Genomic DNA, 25,462 nt, shown 5'->3' with positions numbered 1-25,462 from the left:
CGAGCACCCAGCCTTGCGGAATTCTGAAATAAATAGTGTCTCCGTCGTGTGTGTAATTATTGGCCAGGTAACGAATCCGATTTTGTGAGCAACACCTCCCTCATTTGCTCCTACATCATCCTTCGTATCCCATCCCTTTCATCCCTGGTGTTTGATTGCCCATGTCCCATCCCTCTTTATTCTACTCTTTCATCACCCACCTAATCCAACCCAGCTCTCCTTCCTGTGTTGCTCCTCCATCACCCTCCATCCCTTTCCTCCTGCCCATACTCCATCATCCACCATCTCCCATTCCTTCTCCTGTGTACCTCCTTCTTCTGTGTCCCACTGCTCTTTCTACTGTTCCTCCATTGTCCACCCATCCCATCCTTCCTTCCTGTGCTGTCACCACACCCGCTGACATGTGATGGCGGGCAGGGGGATGCTGTGGTGTCCATGCAGGATGTGTGGGGTGGGTGATGGGGACCAGGGGCTGCCCAGGGCCAGTCCTGCTCTCCTGAATCCAGCAAGCCGCAGTTCCTTACGAGTTCAGAGAGAAGGACAGCCTCAGTGTTGTCCAGGATTTCCACCACGATTTCCTTGCTGAGAACATGGATTCTGGAGATAATGAGCCCTGTCCACTCCAGAATCTCGCAGGATCAGTTTTGCAGCCTGCTGTGGACCACAGGCACGGGAACAGGTTTGGTGTCCCAAGGGCAGGACGACACTCAGGAAGGAGAGTGCATCCTGTGCTGTGGCTAGGATGGGGAGCAACAGCTGATGGCTCTCCAAAGAAAGTTGTCAGAGCACAAACAATGCCCTCTGAGACAAACTGTTAAAAATACACATTTCTCCAAAAGGCAGAGAACACTCTAATGAGGGGAAAAGCAGAGACTACGCTGAGATTGTGCATGGGTTTTCGTATTGCAGCGAGGAACCAGCCATGAATTTGAAAGAGCAGCTTGGCAGAACACAAGGCAGTACTCCGGATACAGCAGAACTAACACAAAATGGGCTTGGGAGGGAGACAGGAGCTGCACATGTTCAGAACAAACTTCTGGAGAGGGCAAAACAAGCATTATAACTCAGCTTAGTGGGTGATGCCACCTGATGGTGAAAAGCAGGTTTAAAGACACACAAACAAACAAAAGGAAAGTTTAATTAACTCTGCCTTAAGTGCAGGGCAATACAGGGACAGGGAGCACTCCTCGTGCAGAAGTCGAGCACCTGAGCTGTGTTGTTAGTGGAGCCACAGTTCCTGCCATGTGTGGCAGAAGGCACTGCACTGACAGTGATGTCACACTGCTGCCAGAAGAATGTGTTTGTTCTGTTCTTGGAATGCCATGTAAGAGCTCATGAGACAAGGGCAGGACTGCTCTTGTTTTGTTTTTCAGCACCTATTGCCACATTACTCTCCAGTACTACTTAAGAGGAAGGAAGGGAGGTTGCCTAAATTCCTGGTCATTCTAATGACTTTTGCCATGAAACAGTGGCACAGGTACTCAAACATCACTAGGGACTGCACTGATAACTTAGTGAACATGAGGGCTGCATTTGTCCTACATCATATAACTTGCACGCAACAGCATCTCTGCATCTGTTAAGATCATAAATGACTCAAACAGTCATCATAAAAAACCACCAAACTCAAGCTGTTCCTTAACATCAAACAGTTCAGGACTTAGAGCTTAAAAACATTTTCTCCCATGACTTTTAAAAACATACACTAACCTGTACAAATGTTGCTGAGCAAGTAAACAGATATGGCCTTCCTCTTCCTACACAGAAGAACACTCATAACTGAAGTATAGCTAAGCACTTTTGGTGATGAACAGTCTTTTCATCCCAGTGAACGTTCATTTTTAAATTCAGTTATTACAGGAACAATTTAAGCCATCCAGATTGGGGAATGACTATCATACTCAGTGTTAATTTTCTGTCCTCTTAGCTGACTTTATAAGCGCTGAATCATGCTTGCTTCTGCCAGGTTTGCATACTGCTGTACAAGAAGTTTTGTCACTTTTCACAAATACCCACATGCATTTCATTTCTCATGTCTTGCTTCTAGCAGATTAATTTCTTGCTGCCTCTCCATAGGTGAGGTTTTGCATATTACATAATCTTATCCCTGTTTCCAGTGCCCAACAGTTATTTTTCTAACCAATCTGTATCTCAATCAACTGTTCTTTGATAACTGGGAATTGCTGCTTCACATGGCAACGAACCTAAAAAAAGCCTTAGAAAGCACTGGTGTCCCTGAGCGAAATGTATGAGTGTTTAAAAGCAGAAGTTGTGTTTAGGGTGTGTATATATATATATAAAGTATTAGAAGAGGGGCTTGGTTTTAACCACCAGGATTTCCTTGCTGAGAACATGGATTCTGGAGATAATGAGTCCTGTCCATTCCAGAATCTTGCAGGACCAGTTTTGCAGCTTGCAAATTTCCACACCACCCCCTCCCATACCATTTCAGAGATTTCCTAACCCTCTATTAAGAACAGCTTGTCTACCAGAATGCAAATATTGATACTGGAGAAAAAACAATAAAAACCAAAGGTACACTTGGCTTAACTTTTCATAATTTATTTTTATTAATCTTCATAAGCAGGCACTAAAGAGTATAAAAAGATAAATAATCTATGGTCTGTACACATTCCCAAGTACTGTTAACTTCTCTGTCTCTCCCAGAGACCTGGTCAGTTCTCAATGGCAGGACAATATTACACCTGCTGATCGGGTTCCAACTCACCCGTGTGGCAAAAGTTAGCTGTGGTCACTGAGGCCTACCTGGCTGAAGTTCAACAGTTTCAGCTTACCTGTCCTATCATTTTCAGCTGGGAAAGATGGATAAGGTGGGTATCCTGGTGACACATGAGGGAGACCATACACATAAGGAGAAGAGGGAACTACTATAAAAGCAAAACAGGAGATTCATAGAGGGAAGGCATTCTTTGAACAGATACTGGGTCTATCCCAGTATATCTAGAAGTCCAAATGATTTTTGACCAAATTTATTTGTTCTTTAGCTGCCAGTTCTAAACAGACTAACTTCCAAGTGTTCCACTTATGTAAAACCACATCTGAATGTCCTTGCCATTCACAAAGCAAAAGTTTTGTAGAGCAAGTAAATATTCCAGAATACCGTTTTTTAGCAAAAATTTGGCAACTGCAGAAAACATTTTAATGCTCTCATCCAACTGTCTGTTTTTTATTTTTACCCTCTAGCTGCAGTTACAAATCCATAATACAGAAGATAAAGCCTTTATCTCATGCCAGCCTCTTTAATGTCCTTGCATTGCGAAGTAAATTTTATACTTTATAAGATGTAACTCTGATGCCACAGAGCACTTTATCATCTTATAATACCTTCTGCCTTATTTTAAATACTGTTACTCCAGTAACTGGACTGACAGGACTTAGCAGTACACCAACAGAGAAGGGACAAAGCCTTCACTAATGATCCACTTGAAAAATCACTTTCTTCTTTTTTCCATTTAAAAGATATTTAGTTCCCTTCAAATCATCTGTCAGGTTATGAAAAAACCCCGAAAGAAAACAAAATCCCAACCCCACAATCAAACGTAAGTAAGAAGGTGATACAGAAACAGAAGATGGAAACTGAAAACATTATTCATGGGTAAAAATACTGGCCACTGTTCTCCTATCTCACAATCAATATTGAGAATAGATGAAACTGAGATAGAAAACACATTATGTGCCAACTCAAACCATTATATGGTTCTGTTCCCCTTGCAGCTTCACAGATCATGTTATGGCAATATTAAAAGGAATTAAAGAAACAGTGTACAAAAGGAAGAGATGGCAGAGAATGTGACAGGAGACTTTCTCAAGGGTTACTTCAGAAACCAGCTGAAGACCACCAAGGCTCTACAAACAACAGGCAGGTAAAAGACCATGAAGAATTAATCAAGCAGTGAGTAAAATTGTAGTCTTTTGATTTAGTGGATTTTGTCGTCAAGAATGCCTGGGCTTTCCAGGAAGCCAGCTGTTTGATGTATGAAGGCAGCAGCACTTCTAGAAAAGCTCTGAAGTTAATATGTTTGGCAGAACCATCTGCTAGGTGGATCCCAATGCTGCTAGAGGAACACTGAGGCCAGGACAGTAGACGGCCTGACCAAGGCACTACAGCCATGACTGCAGCTTCAGAAACGTGTTCCTAAACCCACTACAGAAAAGGTGTTCTGCTGGCTTGTAGAGTGGCTCCTGTTTGTCTTGGCCTTGAATGAAGGGCTTAACATGTTAATGCTTTGGAAGGTTCCAGATCTGACACTCTATCCAGACAGTTGAAATAATACGTACATGACAAATCAGTATGGACTGCGACTGCCTGAGACAGACAATATGTGAGGAATACAGGTCAATGTTTCAGTATGAGATCATACCAAAAGTATTTCTGTGAAAGTCAGAGAGAAAAGGACAATGAAAACTCCAGTGGCTTCTGGAAGTAACTATGAGACATTTAAATTTAGGTTCAGTTACTAAAGCACGAAAGCATTTTGTTCCGCCTTCAAAGCAAATCTTATGTACAATAGCAGAGGTATTCTGGTGGTGGGGATCAATCTATTTGGAACAGCAATAAAAACAATTCTATCACAGTTGTTCCTTTCAATTCTTGTCATTATCCAGTGCTTGTTCCAGTTTCAGAAATTAGATTACTTCAGGGCTTTTAGTGTCAGCACTGCACAAAAGAACAGCTACCATGTTACCACCTCCTACAATTTCTACTGACTTAATTTTATCTTAAACAACTGACGCTGTGATAAAATCCGTCACCACTTGACTTTACCAGTTAGCACAGAGTTAATGAACAAAAAAATAATACATACCTGGCAGCAAAAGGCTAGTAATCCCTTATAAAGCAAAGTGACACATCTGCCCACTTTTTCTCTGCTGCACACCGGACAAATTAGGTTTACAGAAACAATTGCCAAAATACTTCAAAAGCACTTCAGTTCACCATATCACAGATTCCTTTGTGTCTCTTCTCTATTTATGCTTCTGGTCCTGAAGCCGTTTTTCTTCTCTTTATTTTTGAAAAATGGAGGGCAAAATGAAGTCCTACTTAACTTACTAGCACTATAAAATTTTTGCTTTGCGTTCAGTAAAGTTCATTCATTCTGGGATAAACACATGCTCAACACGAGGGATGTTCTTCCGATTATGTGATACAAAACACAAGTAAACAAGGAAGAGGAGACACAGCAGTGCTGTAGCTGTGAGGAAGATGAGGAGCCCAGCAAACAAAGGAGGCTTCAGGGGTAATTGGATCAGCTTGCCTTCTGCTGGAATCATGTTGGTGAGGCTTAACATGTAACCAAGTGACCATGCTATGCTGCTGTTACCAACCTGAAAGAAAGACAGAAGAGTCCTATTCCCATGGAATTTTCAGTTAAAGAAAAGAGGTTCCAAAAAGCTCAACTGCTGATACTGGCAACCACCCCTTAAATCAGCAAGGAGAAATCCTTAGTGGAATATACAAAGAAGATACAGAACCATTTTAAATTACCCTTTTTTTGTAGTTCCAGAGGATGATAATAAAATTGGTCACTGGGCTAAAGAAGGTACCGGATGGGTATAAAGATGTGTGGTATATATGCAGACAGCCAATTATGGGATTTTCTGTGCAAGAAACATTCTTTAAACAGACAAACAAAAAAATCAGCATTACTGTGCCAATTCCTAAAATTAGCACCTCACCTTAGCCACATCCTAGGATATAATTTAGTTCAAGCAAACAAAAAACATCACAAAGAGTCCCACTAACACAGACAAAGAGGAGGCCAGGGTGAAGTCCCCAAAGCAGGAACTTTTTACTATTTTTTGTTCTATAGTTGGTTTTGTGCCTACAAATGAACCAACACTAGGCATTTCCATTTAATAAATAAACATAAGTGAAAAACTACTCAGAACAGGTGAAACAACAGCAAAGGGAGTATGTTTTTATTGGCCCCATGGTCCTTCTGCTTTGCTACCTTTCCCCACTTCTAATTTGAGCTACAGAGTTTACCAATTTTCCACTGTCCTTTTCATTAAGTCATCATCCTGCCACTTGATAAGTACAGGATCAAGGGGCAAACATAAAGTGTCCCCTGTCCTCCTCCCACATGCCCAGGCTTCAATAATGGTTAGCCTATTTATATAAAAGATATAAATACATCTCACTGCCTCCTACAAATCAAACCACAACTTAAAAACAACCCAACCCTCCTAAAAAACTGCTGTTAAATAGAGTCAAAAAAAAAGGGGGGATCAGGAAGCATTTAAAGAAAATGTGGTGGAACTCACTAAACAAGGGCTAGCCTGGAGAGCCAGCTACAAGACATGTATTTGGTTTACACTTAACAGAGGTTGTTTTCCTTTTCAAAGGGCTTGCACCACCTTTAAAGCTGTCAGCTACTGGTTGTAGGAGACCATAAGGGCCTAGAATATTTGGTCCTTTTTGTAGCTGTGTATATCCCAATATCTATTGTCTAACTGATAAAAAGAAAGCTACAGCAACAGGAACTGGAACACAACACATGAGCAAAGAGGTCAGATGGATCAAGGTGGTTTTTCATTGCTAAGAGAGGGGAAAAACTCTCATCATGAAGTTTAGAACTTTTAACTTTTACAAATCGTCTAGCTCTAGACCTCATCCAAATTCTGGCATTAGGTTAAAGTTCTTTTCATTAGTTGTTTTCACTAATTAAAAGGAAATATATTCCTAGCATAGTCTTAGAGAGACTGTGCTGTAACTCTGGGGTAGCTTAGCTGATCAGCTAATATTAGATCTTACTATTTTAGTAGGGGCAGATCTAATTAAGAGAATGTAGTTTTTCCTTTTGGGGTGTCATGATACCCCTAGTGATAAATCTAGGCAACACAGGTATTCATTTTTAAAAAAAAGCCTTTGGGGGTTTTATTTTGCTCAGTATTCTTACAGTCTTGGCTAAATACTGAAAAATGCTGCTGTGTTTGGCTGCTCCTATCTGCTGGGGACAATACAATATACCTTTAAATATTAAGACAAATCCACCCACCCCACCCCCAGTCCAGATTAACATCTCAAAGTAAGATCTATGCTGTTTTCCTGGTAGAACAGCTAAACTTTGGAAGCTCCTCCAGGGCTGCTAATGGTTGTCCACCAGCGGTCAAAACAAGGCAAGAAAATCCTACTTGATTCCTTACTGCACGAGTGATAGATATGACTGTTCAGAAAACACTGCTTTTCATTTCTCATTCACAGCTTGCCAGTATCTGCTGTAGTAAAGAACAGGCCACAAAGATGGTTGGTTTTGCATGCAAGTGCTGAGGCATTTCCAAACTATACGGACATTAAGAGACAGTCTTGAATAGGGTTTTAGAATAAGTGCAGTAGCAGAGAGGAAAGGAAATGCATCTATCACACAAATATTGTAAGCCTTCTCTCTCTGTTAGCTGAAAGGCAATACCCCATCAAAATGCATTCTTATTTCAGAGAACCAGACTATGACACAGATGGATGAGCCAGCTGAGGATGAAAACTGTCCTAGTTGCTTCAGCACTACTCACTGACTACAGACCTGCTTTGCCAGTTCCCCCAAGGCTCTGCCAGCAGACAGAAAAGCGGAGTTCTCCTGTCCAGCTCAGCAGAGTTAGCTCAAACTGACCTTGACTGGTGACGTGTTTCAGGTACGCCACTGCCTAGAGATTTGTTGAAGTACAACAAACTGGGGAAATGTGTTTAAAACACAGGTGTTTGATCTTTGCTTAAAGCTATTTTAAGAATCTAGGTACCATCTCCAAGTAATGCTGTGACCCCTGGAACCAGACTGAAATTGATGCTGAGGCTTGAAAAGTGGCTTTGTCTTATGCCAAACATTTGACAGTCAATTAGAAAGGCTGTTTATGACCATTTTATTTTTCTAGGCTGCATCTTCTGTCTCCTTCTAAACTTCTTTGCACTAAAATAACAGTAAGAGAAAATGTATATTACTCACCTGCTTTTGAAAATGTATCTGTGGCCAAGTTTCTGCATTAAAGTTGTAAGCATGTACAAGCAAGTAATAAATGAAATTTGCTGAGAAACAGTAGGATCTAGCATATATTTCTTCAAATTTAGGCAGCATAAACTGGAGCTGAAACCAAAGGTTTTTAAAAAAAACATGTAGATTATGAAAAAAACAAATGCTTTTAGATTTTGTAACTAGAGAATATTTGGATTCCAATTAGAATTCAGTAGCAGTTTTTAGAAACCCCAAGTAAAGGTACAGACAACTAGATATGGAGATTCAGAAAGCCTCTAATAGTCACACAGCTTATGTAGCAAGCAATGAAAATAAACATCAAACTGCACATTGAAGATTGAGGATGTTATAGTTTCTAAATTTTGCATGTCATCTCTACAGCATTGTTAAAACTGTGAAATGAAATTTTGAAACCTAGTCCAAGTGATAAGCATGACAGAAATACTACGTGGTTCGAAGCACAATGGAAAAAACAAATGCTGAGGTTGGTACAGACCCTCTGAAAGGTTCTGAATGCTTGTCCAGTCCATGTTATTTTTATATCCCTCCTTTACAGATTTAAAAAGGAAAAGAAAAACCCCAAGAACCCCAAAGAACAAACAAATAACCCACTTACCTGTGTCCAGCTCTGTGAACAGAAAAACCACATACTTGAATTGAAGTCATCCAGGGAGAAGTGCCCAGATAAATTCAAAGCATTAATTGTATAGTAGAATCCAGAGAAAGCCTATAAAAAGGGAATAGATGATAGGTTACTTTCAGAACTACAGAAATCAAAAGCAATAAAGCTCAAAAAGAAATGCTGTGTTTGCAAACCTACCACAAAATTCCCTTTAGCTTTTGGCTGATGCATTCCATTAAAAGGACAGTCTTCTCTGTCTCTGCAAGCAGTGGAGTTAAACAATAAAGAAACCATCTCACGGCACAGACCTGGGTCTCCTGTTCCATGGAAATTCACAGGCTGGTTTGGGTAGTAATTTGCTGGTCTCAGAGATTGTGTACAAAGGCTGCCAGAGAAGTACTTCATCGTTAATGATGTATTATAATTTTGAGGGTAACATGGATTATCCACACTGGAACTGGCATTTGATTTCTGGGGGAAAAAAAACAAAACCACAAGAAACCCCAAACAATAATGACTACTAAAAAGCAAGAAAGACCTGATTTGACATTAACTAATCCTTTAAAACTGCATATGCATGTATTTTTGTTCACTGTCATGACTAGTCAGTACAACACTGATGATCACTGTAATTCATAGAAACTCCTTTCTCAAAAATTCATTGCTAAGATCAGCAAAACACTTACAGGCCTTTTTGTCAAATGGTATAGAACTCTCACCAATTTTTAACAAATATGAAGACCTTTGTATGAAATCTAAGTGTACTTGTCCACAACAAAGCACAACAGAGCTCTTACTGGGGTCTCCAAATGCCATCAAAGGAAAGAGAACACAAGCCTAAGAACCTGCTCAGACAATTACTGAACACCTGCAGGAGCAACATAGCAAAGGGTCTTAAACTGACCTGGAGCAGCAATGCTAAAAGCCTTTTCTCAGCTTCATCTCTCCCATAGCATTGGTAGCTGTGAGTGTAGACATTGTAGTTATAACCATACAACTTCACTTGCAAAGTGCTATTGAAGTGCTCCTGAGAGTCCTCTGGGATAAATGAAATTTGAGTAGAAGCTCCTCCAAGATCCAGTGCACCCACAGTTTCTTTTGTGTAAGGATGGATCCATGTTCTCCAAAGATTTCTCTACATGTAAATTTAAAACCAAGACAAATTAGAAATGTCATCTCCTGTCCTCCCTTCAAGCTTTTCTACTCTTTACTTAACTTTTTGAGATTTCCCCATCTTTGTCCTGCACCCTTTCCAAAAAATCATAGCTCTCCGAAGAAAACATGCAGATGTTTTTACACAAGAGGGATGTACTTTCACAGAGTGAAATGGTCTTGAAAGATGGAAAAAGGAATGCAACATATAGTTTAACTCAACAGGACAGCAGAATGATCAAAGCATAGAACTAGCCAGATCAATGTTTATCCTAGAATGTAGGGATTTGAAGTTCAGATACCCATGAGATCTTGAACAAATCTGGGTGGAAATAGTATGCAGATTTGCTTGTTTCAAGGCAAGAAGAAATATTAAAGGAATAGAATATTAAGAGATCACATAGAAGAAGAGTGAAAATAAAGTGCAAAACATAGACAAGTCAAATGAAAGCTCCATCAAAGTTAAAAGAATGAGGACCCCTAATCTGCATATTTCCTTCACTGAAACTGCAGTGGCAATAAATCTGATCCATTCATCTGGCATTTCTCCCTATTGCCCAAAACATTTCCCAAGTTCCGTATTTGATAGCCACAGTGCCAAATACAGACTTAATGTAGTATTTACTCACTGAGCATGATGAGATGAATGTATAGACAAGAAGAGAAAAGAAAGTTTATAGGCTAGCAAATATACTCACAATAAAATTCTACAGTGAAAGATTCCCATAAACAGCCCCTAGCAGAACTTGACTCTTAGCTCATTGTCACAAGAAAGGTGAAATTTTCTCTCTCCTACTAGTGATATTCCACACGTAGCTCTTCACACAACTCTCTAGACTAAACTGGTTTCCCAGCTTTTTGCAGTCCATTCAGTAGTCCTTATGAATTTGCTATAGGAATTTGACATTTGGATTATTAAAATTCATGTGGTAGAAGACTGACACCACCCTGAAGTTCATGATGCCATTTTTGCTGCATGAAATGCACACGAGAAAAACGCTTCCAGAATGTGTGATTCCAGTACTGTTTTTCTTAACTTTGCAAGTCAGCAGCACATTCACCGTGAGCTATCACTCACAGCACCAACAAGTAATTCCTGCTTGTTTAATGGCCATGATCTAATAGGAGCCATTCAACCAGGACAGCTTAACAACAGTCAGCAGTTTGGTTGAAATTTCTTTCAGCCTAGCGAGGCAATCTGGAATAAGTGCAGTTAAAGCTAAGGGAAGCACACTCCTGCCAGGAATGCAGATGAGCAGTTGCTGATCAAATTGGTACAGCTTTTACTCTGAATGAAATTATACTGAATATCTGCATATAAAAAGGGATCTTCCAACACATTCGACTACCTCCCAGCTATGAGGCTGCTGCCTGACCCTATTCCAAGTTCAAGGACAGCTTAAGTATCTTTATATTGGTATCACTTGGTCTGTACAAGACAGTTGGTATCGCAGCCTACTGCTCCATAGCCTGCAGCTTTTCAGCAGTATTGGAATGAACTCTGTATTAATTATTTCTGGCTCAGCTGAGGCACATTTGGCCACATCAACTTAACCACCTTCAGTGCTTCAAACAGTCTCGTCTGCTTAAGACAAGTAAGACAACACTTCCAAACAATTTGGAGACCCCCTAAGCTGTGCATGTCCTTCACCAGTAGGGCTGCAAGGAGAACAACCACCCAAGGAAGTCACAGAAAAGCAGAAGAGAACATGTTTAGCTGGCACCACTGTCAAGACAATCAACACCCATCACACTTAACATACCAATGCATTTAAGGGCAATCTAAGTTTTCATTTCTAGGTAAGGCATCCAGTGCCATTTAGGGAAGAGCTCTTTTTTATGTGTCAACTGTTTTACCTTTGCCATATCACATTCCTGTAACAACATAGTCTTTGATTTATGTTTGCTTTGTTCGATTACTGACACAAAAAGACTCTGTTAGAAATTTCCGTGCAAAAGAGAAATCACAACACTATGATGCTTTAACAAGCATGTCCTCTCAAACTTCTCATTTCTAAGAGAGAAAGAGTGAAAAGAAAAGCATGCATTTTTTTTTCCACACACCTCTAAGAAATTGCCCATTAAATAGTTGGCCGTTATCCATCCATACACCCCTTCCTCTGGCCCAGTTATGATTTGCGCACCCCTAAATTCAAAAGGTTGTGCTCTGAAGTAGTTTTGAATGCTTGCAAGGACTTCATTGGCTGCCGATTCATTTTGCAACCTAAGCAATTCACAAAACACGAGACACTGAGCATCTGGAAAGGCAATTTCATGTTTACTGTTCACTGACTAGCAACTCAAGAAAACTCCTGTAATAACCTAGTAAAAAAAAAAAAATACATTGTTTATCTAAAGGGGAAGTTTCTGATAGGGAACAGTCATGTATCCAGCATTTTTTCAGCGAGCAACTCCCCCACTATGTACAAACGTCACTCTTTATCATAGAAGTTCATGGGTGTTTTGTTTCTTATTTTTAATTTCTTTATTTTTAGTGAACTGAGTACTTTTATGACACCTGGTATTTGAAACAGTCCTGGAACCTTTCTTCCCACTATGTTTTGCCAGAGAACAAATACAGAAAGCCAGTTTGTGCCAGGGCTAAAGCCATGGACGGGCCCCAAGATCCACATCACATCACATCCACTCTCAGAAAACTCTGCAGTGTCTAGCTTCAGTCTGCCTTTGCTGCCCGTGGATGCGCACAAACATTATCTGTTTACATAACAATGTATTTCAAAGCAGATGTGAAAGAGAAAATTGAACTCTTGCCTTCTCCAAAATAAAGCAAGCATTTCTTTTCAATGCAGCATAATAGAGGATTTTTATGCAGAGCCGCTTTCCCTATCAAAAAAGTTAATTAAATTAAATTGGCTGGGTTCCATTTCCTTTTGAGATGGTTAATTTCCAGTGGGTAAAAATGCATCCAGTACATTTTTCACATTCTGTTTTCACAAACTGCTATGCTAGTATGCATACAGAGGAGTTCAAGTTTCTGCCATACCTCAGCAGCCTCATGCCAGCTGTAGCCCCCAGATAAACAGAAGTGTTTTTATGCAGATGAGCTGGTATTCTCTCTTTGACTTTATTCAGACAGTCATCAAAGGGCTTGGCAAGAGCTCCAGGGCTACTCTCATAGCTGGATATACCAGGGCCTAAAACAGAACAAGTAGATTGATTTCATTTTGCTTTGCCAGCTACAAATTAGCCCAATTAGCAAACAGGTGTTAAGAGAAAGAGATTTCACCCTTCCATCCCGGAATTGCAAACAAGGGTAGGACAGCTGAAAACTAGGAGTGCTTATAGAATAAACAATGTAGTGACTATCTCAGCTGTGTGAGACAGAGAAGACACTTGTAAACTGCCTGCCTGTATTTCTGTATGTGTGTGTGCATACACACCTATAGTACCATGAGTAAGATATACAGTATACCCACATAACAACACAATGACAGCAGTGCTATATTCATGAGGAAAATAGGTTTACTTGTGGCAGATGCTGTAGCAAATAGCATGTAAAATTTCTCTGATCTGCTGAAGTATAGAAAATCCCTCCTTTCACAACCTAAGACAAGGATTTTCTAATCTGGTTTGTCACAACTGTCATGGACACCATGGCACCTCTAAAGCTCACTGCTCTCAACTGAAAATAAAATAAAAAAGCTTCTCTAAGGAATTGCTGATGAAATTTCAAGATGCATAGAAATGGCTCTTGAATTCATAGAGGTACAAGTCTGCACTGGTGCATGAACTACTAAACAGCTTTACAAACTTCCAAAGTTTTCAAAAATGAATACTGAACAGCTTTCCAAATTTCCAAAGCCTTCAAAGAGCAGAAATGAGAGTTACACCACGCTGCATAAGGCATAACTATTTGAACAATTAACATCAAAGCCTTTCCTGCCTTGCTAAATATTCCAAGAACCAGCAGGATCTCGGCTTGTTCAGGCTCAACTTGGGTGTGAATAAAAACATTCCTTACTAAAATTCCCTGGCTGAGAAAGTTGTGCTGAGAGAAATCCAGGCATTCCCATGAAGCCATTGCCTCACAGAGAACAACTCTATCTGAACTCCATGTACTTCTCCTGTCACAGCCATCTCTTGCACAACCTGATCCCAAGCTAAGCAAAAGGTGGCTCTTACTGAGTTAAAATGAGAAACCATTTATGTTTAGTCACATTGCAATGATAAAAACAGAGAAAAAAATTGTAAGACTTTACAGATTCCACACTCCACAACTCCCTTTTTGACACTATGAACTTAAACATTATCACGCAATCATGAGACATTCACAGCCCTGGTTTTGGAGTAAGACTTGCTAAAAGTCTTAAGTCTAGCACAAACAGGCCTGAAGCTGGATTAAAAGCTGTTACCAGAGGGAAACAGAGCAGCAAATGCTGGTTTAGATCCTCAGCAGCTGCTATGGCCTCACACTTCCTTGGTAGCAGCAACTTCCATCTTCAGGTGTTCAGACAGAGCAGGTCATAAGGCAGTGACCATTTTGTTCTGGACTGCCTGCTTTGCCCATGCTTAGAGCCTTACTAGGACAGAACAACTGCACTATATAGAAAGGGATTTGATACGGGGTTGGTTCCTACACACAGGGGTAGAGGTACCTAATAAAGGCAGAAATGAAATCACAAAACCACCACAGAACTTACAGACTAGTTGATCATTTGACCTTCAAAGTTCAGTAGGTATAAAAAAAGTCTGCTTCTCAGTATGCCCACAACCATCCCCCAGTTTAAGGCTACAGTTAGGTCACTAAAGAAACCCTGACAGATGTGTTCACCACTGTCACCCACAGATTAGCTGGGGACCTCTTGCATGAACTCTCTGCCTCTTCCAGTGCAGAGTTATCCAACGCTAAAAGAGTAAACCCTGGTGATTTTGTACACTGGAAGATGAGGAGCACTTTGGTTGACCATGGTTAAGGCCATCAACCTAAACAGTTCACAGCAATTTGGACTCCTCCATTTTGCAATTTTTTGTATTCCCCTGAGGCAGAACAAAACCTAAACCAATTAAAACAAATTCACAAAGCACTCCTGTGTCATTTTTCATGAAAAAGAAAAATGCAGTTTCTCTGTTCATTTTTCTCACACCAGAATTCCTAAATGCAACATTTCTAATGAGACAAGACATGAACTAGCAGAATGTACCCCTCACCATTCCAGCAGTCTGTAAGGACAATCATCAGAGACGCAACAGTGCATTACTTCTGTTCCTGTTACACTTGCTTTCCTTTCCTTGCTCAAAACCCACTAAGAATGTCCACACATATATTTAATGCTGAAGATGAAAATGTTGGTGCTGTTAAGAAACCATTGCCTTCTACTCCTAGTTACTCACGGGCCTCTGTGGCTACATCTCCAGCATCTATTTCCAAACACAAAGAGGACTGCAAGATTTTGTGAGATCATGACTGAGACAGAAGGAAAAAATTCTCTCAGAATGCCACAGTTATTATCAGAGATCAAAAAAACTGCATTGAGGCTCCTAAAATGCCCCACCATCTCCTCTTACCTAACTTGCAAACCCAAATCAGTACACTAAACAAAGTCAGTGTCGTAAAAGGATAATCTAAAGCTCATTTAACTGAAAGTAGCATAATTTACAATGTTTGGCTTCCTGCAGAAATCCCTTATGCATTAGCTACTATTTAATAAGAGATTTCTCTCCCTTGCCTGGCCATCTGTCTTCACAAAATGTGTGGAATTTTTGTATCTTTGAAAGCTTACTCAAATGTCACTGAAGTTGACTAAGAGTTTCAAAAGCCGTTATGAAGGAACCCACAACAAGCCATTAGAACTTATACTTAACCATACTGGAGCGTGAGCAAAAGTCAGCCTAGCCTGTCTGCAAGGAATCAACTCAAAACCTCAGATAAAAGACAAAGCAGGGAGCTAGTGGTACCTGTGGGACACCACCTAGCAGCACACAGCTACAGGACTCTCTGAGTGGAAGGCCAGACCTACATAATTGATACAACTCTCCTGTCACAAACTGTTCTGCCAATTTAACTATTTTACTTGATAACTCTATTAGATACTTCCTAGTTCTGTAATATGGAGAAACTTAATTAATGACTAACATCTAACAAGGGCTAGATCCCCATTCTTCTCAAACACTTTTTATTCCAAGCTATTTTAAAATATACTTTTTACTCTTATTTTAAAGAAACACAAGGACTAAACATTTATAGGTCTTGATTCTCTGTAGGTTGAATTCCGTCTGCGCTGCTCGTGCACTGCAATGAAGTAAATCAAGTTTAGCCATAATTTCCTCTCTCTGTTACAACGATTAGAGCATCCTGCTCTATCAGTAGAAAAAGAACTAATGCTGACAGATACAGACATAGTCTTAACAGTTTTCACTCCCCAGCATTGAAAAGGGAACACAGGGGAAAAAGAAAAAAAAACAGTGTAAGTGAGGCTAGAAAAAAATGAGGAACTTCCATTCGAGCTCACCTTTCACATTGCACTTGAAGGTCTGGGTTACTACTCCTGTGTCATTTTCTTTTTCTGCTGGCCATTCATAGACATAAACTGTAGTTCGAGAGGATCCAGCATCAAGGACTATTCCATACTGGAGAGAAAAAAAATAAGACATTAGATGAAGAAACAAACAGTGACAGCTTAAATGCCCATATGCAGCTGTACTTCATTGCACCACCAAACACTTTAGAAAATGCATGCACAGGGTATTATTTACAAGACAGATTAATTATAGTGTTAGGTGCTTAGGCGTGAATCCAACAGCCAAGCACAGAATGAATCTGGCTGCAAACCAAAGAACATGCTACATATCTTCAATAATTAATTCAGCAGGGATGGAGAATGCTCATCTCCTTTCAGCATCAGGTTCAAAATCCACATTGACACAGAGATATCTTACACTGTGTTAGAACCTGATTTTGCAGGAAGTTCATTTCCCATTATCCCAGTCCATTCTCTGGAACACTGAAGGGTTTGATACCTAAGCACAGGCTTTAGATTCAAGGATGCACAAGAGATCCATAAAGCTACAAGCAAAGAGGTACAGTACACAACAGTCAACAGTAAGAATGATGTAACAAGCCTGCTTTTTTCTAATTGCCCCATAAGCCTCTCCCTTTGAGTGGTTTAGGCAGTCCCCCTTAGAGATTGCCTCTGAGAACAGGCAGTGCTAGAATGTGAGTCAACAAAGAGTAGAGAATTAATATTACGCTGAGATTATTTATGAAAAAAAACAGAAGGAGTTAAATTACTTGCTCCAGGTCTGTTGGACTCTTTGTGGGATTAAAGCACAGGTTTCTTCATCCCATACCACTGCTCACCTGACCAGTCTTTCCCCCTTTCCCATATTTTATGGCAGCAGAAAACTGTAGCAGCTGGGAAGGCAATCTCATGAAGGGAAGAAAACTGAAATTTTGCTTAACCTCTTTAGGATCCTTGATAGTATGTTAAGCTGCCCCTCTCTTCCAATGTCACCTAACTGGTAGGAGTCACACAGTGCAAAGTTCATTTCTCTGTTAACCTTTTTTCTTTTAAAACAAGCAGATGCCCAAGAGCCTGACAATACTGAAAAATGAGAGCCTCTGTCTGGCTGGAAAGCAGTAACAGCCCTGTAGTAGGCTGATAAATTTCATCCCACTGCCTCCCTCAGGAGCCTCAAGTCTAACCGAGAAAGATCACTGCTTTAGGTGGCAAACCATTCAGCTTCCACGCCTGATTAGTTCCCAGCCTCTACTGTAATCCTACAAACTCCAGGCCCCCAAACAATACTAGCAATACCAGTCCAGTCTGTTTCATGGGGAACTGTAAGGTAATGAAAATTTCATTTATGTTTATGCAGACAATATTTACCTTGATCCACCAAAAGATGAAAGGCTCCACAGATACCGTCAAACCACTACATGATCAGGTTCTGCTTCAGTAACTACTTTATCAAAAGATAATTTGAGTGTATTCCCCCTCCTTGGAAGAGAGATGAGCACTCTGAAGGTACATAACACAATAATGGTCAATCTGCTCAAGGGCTATTAATTAAATCTAGTCTCTGTCAGCTCAAAGTCCCAACCATAAGCTTTTAACTTAGCTACTTTTAGAGCTAACTGTCATGCCCAGGTAGAGCTGGAAGATAATGGAATGGAATAGATTAGTCAGACAAAACAGAGAGATGACGTTAACCCAGAAAAGTTTCATTGTTCTGTTTTCTAGTCCAGTAGAAGGAAGAAAGAAGAGGGGGAAAAATGACCTTAAGGAAAATGCTTTTTTATGGGGTTTACTGTTGCCTCATATACCTCCAACACAGAGGTGACCATGCTGCCTACAGCATGAAGTAAATGCACCATCTTGCCTCTTGGGTTTGGCAGAACACTTTGACTACTCTACACACTTAACAGAAACTGAACAAAAGGCAAGGTAACAATAAACCAGACTTTGTGTCTCTAAAGGTGCACTCATACATCTCTTTTTTTTTTTTTTTTGGCTGCAGCTGGGTTGACTAATGACACAATTACCTGTTCCACTGTCTACTGTTTGTCTTTCCCTTCCACAAGGGTACTCCTACTTGCAGAGCTACCCCTGTGAGTGATAACTACCTACACTGTTTCTGGGGCAGTTTCGTGCTATTCACTCAACCAGTCTGGTTGTGGCCCAAACTTACAAGGGATATTCATATGAATGGCTTTGCAAGGTACATCCTGAAGAGCAGTAATCCCAATACAGAAGCAACAAGACCCAGGATTAATCACCTCTTCAGCCTGAACACTATACCCATAGGAGGATGTAGAGATGCACAAAGCCTTAAAGCAGGCACAATTATGATGGCTCACCTGCCTTCCAATCACTTTGAAAACTTCCAAGAGAAGCTAACAAGCTAAATCAATTACAGGAAAGATGGAGGCCACAGAAGTGGACTTATACTAGAAGCACACTTCAATTCAGCTACATAGGCTTTAACAATTTTTAATCAAGTATAACATCCACAAACAAGGCATAATACTTCCTAAGAGCCAAAAGAGATGTGAAAAATTTAGATGTAGAAATTTAGGTGTAAAATGCCTGGAGAGGCAATTTAAAGAAAAATACGATAATAAAGGTGCGGGGTTTTTTTTATCAGGACTCACAAAAAATCAGTAGATAAATTTTTTTACCAGTACAAAGGCTCATTACCCTCTGAGCTAGCTTCATTTACAATTCCAGTCTTCTCCACAAACTATGTCACTAAGGATGTCTGTACTCTCTTCATCATTCTTCTGACTTCATGATGTGTGTCAGTGAGTCATGAGTTCTTTCAGTGCCCCAGCCTCATGCACCTGGTCAGACCCTTCCTTCACAAATCATTGGCTCAGTCTTTAGATAACCCAACCACCAAGGAACCAAAATACTTAATTTTGCAACACCACTTTAAAACATCAGTGGCGTAGCAGGTAATTTACCTCTTGTGCCACATTGGACACTCTCAACGGACATCCTGGGAAAGAGCTTGTATGCTACAGATAACACAGAGAGTTACCAAGAGAAGAACAAGGCCATTTACAAAGAGTAAGTCTGTTTACATCGTGTTGTTGCTGTATTTAATTTTAATCAACCATTAATGTCAGGACACTCCTATTTCCAGGCTCCATCATATCAACCAGGTACTGGAGGGTTTCACACATACAAAGGTCCTCCCTCTGCTCCTGAAGAACTATTTCTTGTGAGTGTCAATCATCCACTGAGGACTACACAGCGTCTCAAGAATCAAACACAGGGTCCTCCGTATCCCCTGCATTAGTAGGCTTAGAGCCCAAAACAAAATTCAAAGCCAAGGCACACCCGGTAGAGGAACCACCAGTCTTCCTCTAGAGCCAGCCATAAAGCTGTTGTGATACAGTAAGCAGACTTCTACTCCTAAACCAGCTCCAGCTAGTAAGGTGGTTCCAATGTTTCCTCAAAGAGTAATGTAAGCAGTTTTATCCTTCTGGATGTGAAACTGAGTTAATGACAAACACAAGAGATGTGTAGTCAGTCTTTTAGATTGTGGCTTCAGCCTTGTCCTTGCTTCAGCTGAGATGCACATTAGTCCAGTCTTGCCTTGCACAAAAATTGGTGGGATGTAAGGCTGCTGCAAGCAGCAGTTTGGGGTACAACAGAACACATACTTGAGGCACTGTGTCCCCATGCAAGATTGCAGCACACACACCCTGCCACATCACACACACCCTGCCACATCACACAAACACATAAAATGGGTATCAGAATACAGTTTTATCCCATTGTCTGACTCACACACCACCAAATGATTCAGATAAAGCCAAAGGTGTTCATAATCCCATGAAGTGTAATGAGGCATAGCCCATCGCTAATCAGTATGTGAACTACCAGTTAAATATACATGCAGATGGAAAGGCAGAAAGGACTTCAAAGAAGAATCTAACAAGAGGATCGTGGGAAAAAAACAGAGCTCAAAATGCCAGACTGCACAGCTTCTCTGTAAGGGTAATTTCTACAGTTTTGCCCTCAGTTGTATACATCTCTCATTGAAGAATCTGCACATGTGTTTCAGGAGCAAGGAAAGCCTGAACTTCAGAGTATTTCAGTTTGTCTTTTCCAGTTTGATCTGCCGCCCTTCATGAAGCTACTTTGCTTCTTTTAATATCCAGCAGGTCCCAACATGTGACAAATCACAAAATGCACACTCAAAACCAAATGCTTTTGGTACATAGGAGCAGTTTGCAAAGATGTCAGCATAAACTTTCCAACTGTGCCTGGGGGCAGAATTTAAACTCTGGGTATTGCCCACTTCAAAATAATTTTAAATTATTTTAAAATTACTTCCAGGCTCTGGCAAAAATAAAAAAAGACATGCAATATTTTCCTCATTTGGTCTTTCAGTCTTGGAGAAGACATTGTGTGATATGATGGAATCACAGAGAGGGAATCAAGTTCCTCCTTTGCCACTGACTCTTGACCAATTCTCCTTTTCTCTCAGATTCAGTTTTCCCATGACAAAAATGTGTTTGAACATTAATTTATGGTAGTAAGCTCATTTTTATGGCTCAAGCCATAAAAATTAGTTTAGAAAGGCACATTAAATTAAATATCAGTAAAAACATTGTTCTCCTTCCTGAGGTATTCTAAGACTTACCTTAAGCCCTGGGGAGAGGATCTGTTGCTGATTTATCTGAATCACTGCAATAGCAATGACAAGAACTATGCTTAGAAAAAGTAACACTTGGGCAACAACACTTGGGGTTCTGGTGAGCATCCTGCAACAACAAAAAGGGAAAAAACACTTAAGGAATGTGAATGGATTCAGCGATTCTGTCTTAAAGCCTGAAGACCTGAATCAGTTGAGACTCATAAAATCTCATTACATCAACTAGATTATACTACATGAAAATTCTGTCTTCTCCTCAGGAACTGCCTGGTGTTTTGCAACCACTAACTTCTTATTGTCTAGAAGGGCTGTGTCTGTATTGTCATGCTAATGATGCCAGATTTCACCCTTGGTCTGCTCATTTTCCACAGTGCCTACATGTAGATGCATGCTCACCATCTCCCACGCCTCAGGAAATGCAAGCACCGGGCAGGCAGGCTGGGGCTAGTGCACACTGAACGATGCCATGTGATCCTACAACACAGACACAACCACAGCCATGTAGACACAACGATGCAGGCTGCTGAGTGCAGCTGGTGTTTCTGCCAGAGATGCAAGGTCAGTGTCTATAAGAGATACAAGCTGCTTCAGCAAAAAAGAAAAAGAGGTTTTAAGAACATTGAAGTAGGCATCTGTCTACTAACTGCTCATGAAAAATGTGTGCATACTAATGTGGAACCTATTATCACTCTGCACTACATAAAAAATACAGTTTAACTCAAAGACTTTGTGATGAAAAGTTGCTAAATCTAAGTAAATCTAGCATAGTCATGTTGGACAAACCCAAAGGTGACATGAAGCATCCATACTAATGACAAGGCTATTTAAATGTTCGTATCCTCTAGAAAAGTTTCCTAGAATTCAAATGTGGCTTAGGTTTCCTATCATTTCTGTTCATCCTTTAATTTTCTATGTCCCTGACCAGACAGCTCTTAACTTCAAGAGGCCATTCAGTACCTCCGAATACTGGCAATCCACATACCAAAAATCCTTATGCTCCACAGGGGTTGAGGAGGAAAGAGGCAGCTGGTGGGAGATGGCAAGCTTAGCAGTGTCAGAGGAAAACAAAGAGAACTTTGCTGCCTTTCTCATTTCAGAAAACATTTGTTTTGGCATAGAAATATCAACTTAACCTAGCATGATCTTTCCTGACTCCCAACTCCTAATTCTTCCATACTGACAGTAGAATATACCAGTGGCTGCTCAGCAATTCCAGGAATCGCCAATGCCAACCTGTCCTGAGGACAGGAGCTTAAAGGTGGTCTACAGTCCATGGCCAGAGCACATTGGATGAGCCCCACTGTACCTGCAACACATGGTCTTCCCCTTAGCTCCAACCAGAGCCAGAGGGAGAAGGCAGAACAAATGCTTCCTCACACAGTTTCCATTTTATAAACCTCAGGGGTTTTTCAGCCTGTGTACCCATGGTCCAACATCTTTGTTCACATTCAAAAAAGAATGAAATTTTTTTTCTTCATGTACTAGAGCTTCACACTGAGCTTTGCCCACTTCTACTTTTCTTCCTATTTCTTGCTATTTCTTTTGTGAAAGCTAACTCAGATTGGCTTTTGGAAACTCTTCGTTTCAGTCTGACACAACTCACTTCCAAACCATCATTTTTACACTCATTAACTCCCTTTTCTAAATCCATATGGGCTCCTTGTTAACTGCCTATCTATCCTTCCAGAACTTTCTTTCTTGGCTTGGTAACAGCTTTATTACCTTAATCATCAGTCAGTTTTAAGAGAAAATTACCAGCCACATTGGTGATTCATTTAATTCTATTCATTGTTTTACTATCCTGAGGCATTCAAACATCATGTTCACAATGTATAAATGGTAGAATGAAATGTTTCTTTTACTATTAGAAAATATGTGAACACCTACACTGTAACCTGCAGATGATGTCAGGGCATACTAATCAGAAGTATTTATACAGATCAATTCATTTTTGAAGAGAGACAGCAGATTTTTAACTACATTTAACTACATTTATGAATAACCATCTGGATAAAATACTTTAGGGAGTAAAGTCTTTTTCTTTAGCTTTCAATTGTACAAGGATATATCCATAATTGTAAAGTGACTGAAAGGGAACTATGCTTGCAACCTAATATATACCCGTCACTCCAGGATCAAAGCACTGTTGTTCAGTGCTGGAAAAAAATAAGTCATCATCAAAGAAAAAACACTCAGGGCAAATGACTCTTTGAAAAACTAAAGCATTATTAAAAAGGAAATCAGTAATAACTCTTAGACTATTAACACTAAACTCATGACTGCTTAAATATTTTCTGCTGCATCTGTTTGTAAAGAGCAAAGAGAAATCTTGGTTTGTTGAATTTCTCATGTGCTTCCCTGTCACCGGGATTTGTCTTCATCACACATGATTTCTCTTTTCAAAAATGACAGGAAGCATATAAGGTACGGGCAGATCCCTTAAAACATTCCTCATGCAATCTTGTCCCATTGGCAATGAAGACAATTTCATCAGAGATAATTTGTAAATTGTGAATCTGTGTATCCAAAGGACACCTACAGTCCCCGCCCGTGTGAAGTCATCACACAGTTGACACCTTTGCTATCTTGCCACATAACTGGATCAGAAGCACAGGGCTGTGTTTACTTTCAGCTACACTCATCTAAGACTTACATACATACCAGGCAATACAGTCATACTTGCCCATTCAAGAAATTCCACAGAGATACCAGACAGGAGTTCATTCACTCCACGTACTAAACAGAGTTGTAAGGTAAGGAATTCTTGCTATCATTGCACACTTGTTGGCAAAAAAAAACAATTAAAAGACATTAATGGAATATCAAAAAGCAGTTGCATTCCATTATTAAAACAACATCCTCCTGAAGCAAGAAATAGCATAAATACATATTTTCCATACCCATTTAAGTACGCTGGGCCACACAGGAGCACATTGGAAGGATCACTTTCTACACCTTACCTGCAAGCAAAAGGAATTCTCGCCTGGAAAGGAAAATGGAAGCAACTTCTTCATGCCAACAACATTTTAACTAAGTTAAATGCACACTTGTAAAAATGACTGTGCATATTATATGCTGAAATTCCCTTTCCCAAGTTACTTGAAACATCAAGCCATTTACTTTAGATACAGACCTGTTTGTTCGTAGAGTGCGTATGCAAGCACCATATGTATCTTTCTTCACACTACAACCTGATGGATACAAACACGTTATCATTTCAGACCAGGTCGACTGGTGAATGTTTTAAGTGCTGGGAAAAAAACCCCAAAAAACAACAACAGAACAAACCCGAAACACCACAGCATGTTAAACCCCACGATGAAAACCTTCGAGGAGGTTTCACACGCCTCCCTTCGGAGGAGAAATTAAGTAAAAATAAGCACATGGACCCAAAATTCCGGGTGGAGCTTTCCCTCAGGTCACTGCAGTCCTGGGTGGGAAACCTTCACACGACGATTATGAATTGCGAGAATACCCCAAGGTATCCCCCCAAAAAACGGCGGAGAGACAGAGCAACGCCCCCGCCTCGACGGCCGGGGTGGCAGGCGCCCATCCCCTCACCTCAGCCCGGTCCCCGATCCAGGGATCCCCCGGCCCCCCCCCGCCGCATCCCAACCTACCTCCGTCAGCCGCGGCTTCCCCGCTCCCTGCCGGGATGAGGAGTGACGGGAGCGGGGCGGTGGCGGCTGCCAGCGCCTCTCTCCCCGCGGTTGGGGGGAGCTGTGGAGAGTCACTGGGTGGTTGCCCGCCCTCTGCTCCTGTATTTCCAAATAGATTAAAAACAAACAAACGAAAAGAAAAAAAAAAAACCTCGGAGGTTAAAAAAAAAAAATAAAATCCGGCTGAACTGACTGAAGCAGAGGGAGGAGATCTGCGGCGGGCGGACGCATCGGAGGCGTCCCCGCACCGGGAGATGTGGCTGGGGGCGGGGGTGCACGGCTGTGCCCGGAGGGATGCGCTGGGGGAGCGGGGCTGGGAGGGGGCCCGGGGTGCTGTACTTCCCTGCCAGCCCGGCTCACGCACGGCCTTGCTTCCCTCCCTTCCCCTCCATCGGCTGCTCCCTGCTTTCCGGAAACTCCGATTAGGATTTGGCGGCAGCTGGTGCGGCAGGGTGTTGCTGGCTTTCCCTAAATCACACTCCTCAGTTCCCTCCCAAAGCGAGGACAGAAGGGGGTTTATCTAGAGGTGACACTGGGGGTCAAAGAATCCCTGCCTCTTCTAAAATGAACAGGTGCTTTCTCAGGAGGTCTTTTCTCAGCCCCCAGAAATTACTAGCCTGCCACTCTCAGGGCTACCTGAGAGTTTGAGTGTACTGGCACTACTTATTTTCTAGTTTTGCTGGAGTTCTTGCCAAACCTAGGCTGTTCGGTGGAGCTAGCACATGTCCAGAAACATACATAAAAGCAGTGTCACAGATCCTGCCCTGTCCAACCTGTGTGATCAGCTGCAGCCAAGGATCATCCTACAGCCTGCAGGATGGGTTTACCAGGGACATGAGCTCTGGAATCATAGTGAGATACTTCAACTGCTTTGCCACCATTTGCTCATTGTTCAAGAATTCAGATTTACATAATGT

At 41.0% G+C, this 25,462-nt stretch overlaps 1 protein-coding gene across 1 annotated transcript; it reads right to left on the bottom strand.

Moving 5' to 3' along the window:
• Positions 1 to 2,546: 2,546 nt before the first annotated feature.
• ENTPD3 (ectonucleoside triphosphate diphosphohydrolase 3) lies at positions 2,547 to 24,935 on the bottom strand. Its single transcript, XM_064671985.1, has 12 exons — positions 24,507 to 24,935; positions 24,020 to 24,077; positions 21,283 to 21,360; positions 20,875 to 20,995; positions 16,230 to 16,347; positions 12,764 to 12,914; positions 11,824 to 11,983; positions 9,512 to 9,742; positions 8,806 to 9,078; positions 8,602 to 8,712; positions 7,959 to 8,096; positions 2,547 to 5,346 (listed from the first exon to the last, which is right to left on the bottom strand). Exons 4-12 carry the CDS (start codon positions 20,992 to 20,994, stop codon positions 5,113 to 5,115), a joined length of 1,536 nt encoding a protein of 511 aa, XP_064528055.1. The 5' UTR covers position 20,995; positions 21,283 to 21,360; positions 24,020 to 24,077; positions 24,507 to 24,935; the 3' UTR covers positions 2,547 to 5,112.
• Positions 24,936 to 25,462: the final 527 nt, after the last annotated feature.

Source organism: Pseudopipra pipra, chromosome 1, assembly GCF_036250125.1.
Source record: "Pseudopipra pipra isolate bDixPip1 chromosome 1, bDixPip1.hap1, whole genome shotgun sequence".
NCBI lineage: Eukaryota > Metazoa > Chordata > Aves > Passeriformes > Pipridae > Pseudopipra > Pseudopipra pipra.
This window is presented reverse-complemented; position numbering and strand designations above follow the sequence as displayed.

Bases quoted from the DNA above. Each gene is read 5' to 3' on its own strand.
- ENTPD3 (XM_064671985.1), bottom strand. From the start codon at position 20,994: ATGCTCACCAGAACCCCAAGTGTTGTTGCCCAAGTGTTACTTTTTCTA. The intron at 11,984-12,763 runs GTATGGCAGAAA...TGAATTGCTTAG, and splicing joins GCTGGCATGAGGCTGCTGAG to GTTGCAAAATGAATCGGCAG. The intron at 8,713-8,805 runs GTAGGTTTGCAA...CCCTTTTTATAG, and splicing joins AAGCTAAAGGGAATTTTGTG to GCTTTCTCTGGATTCTACTA.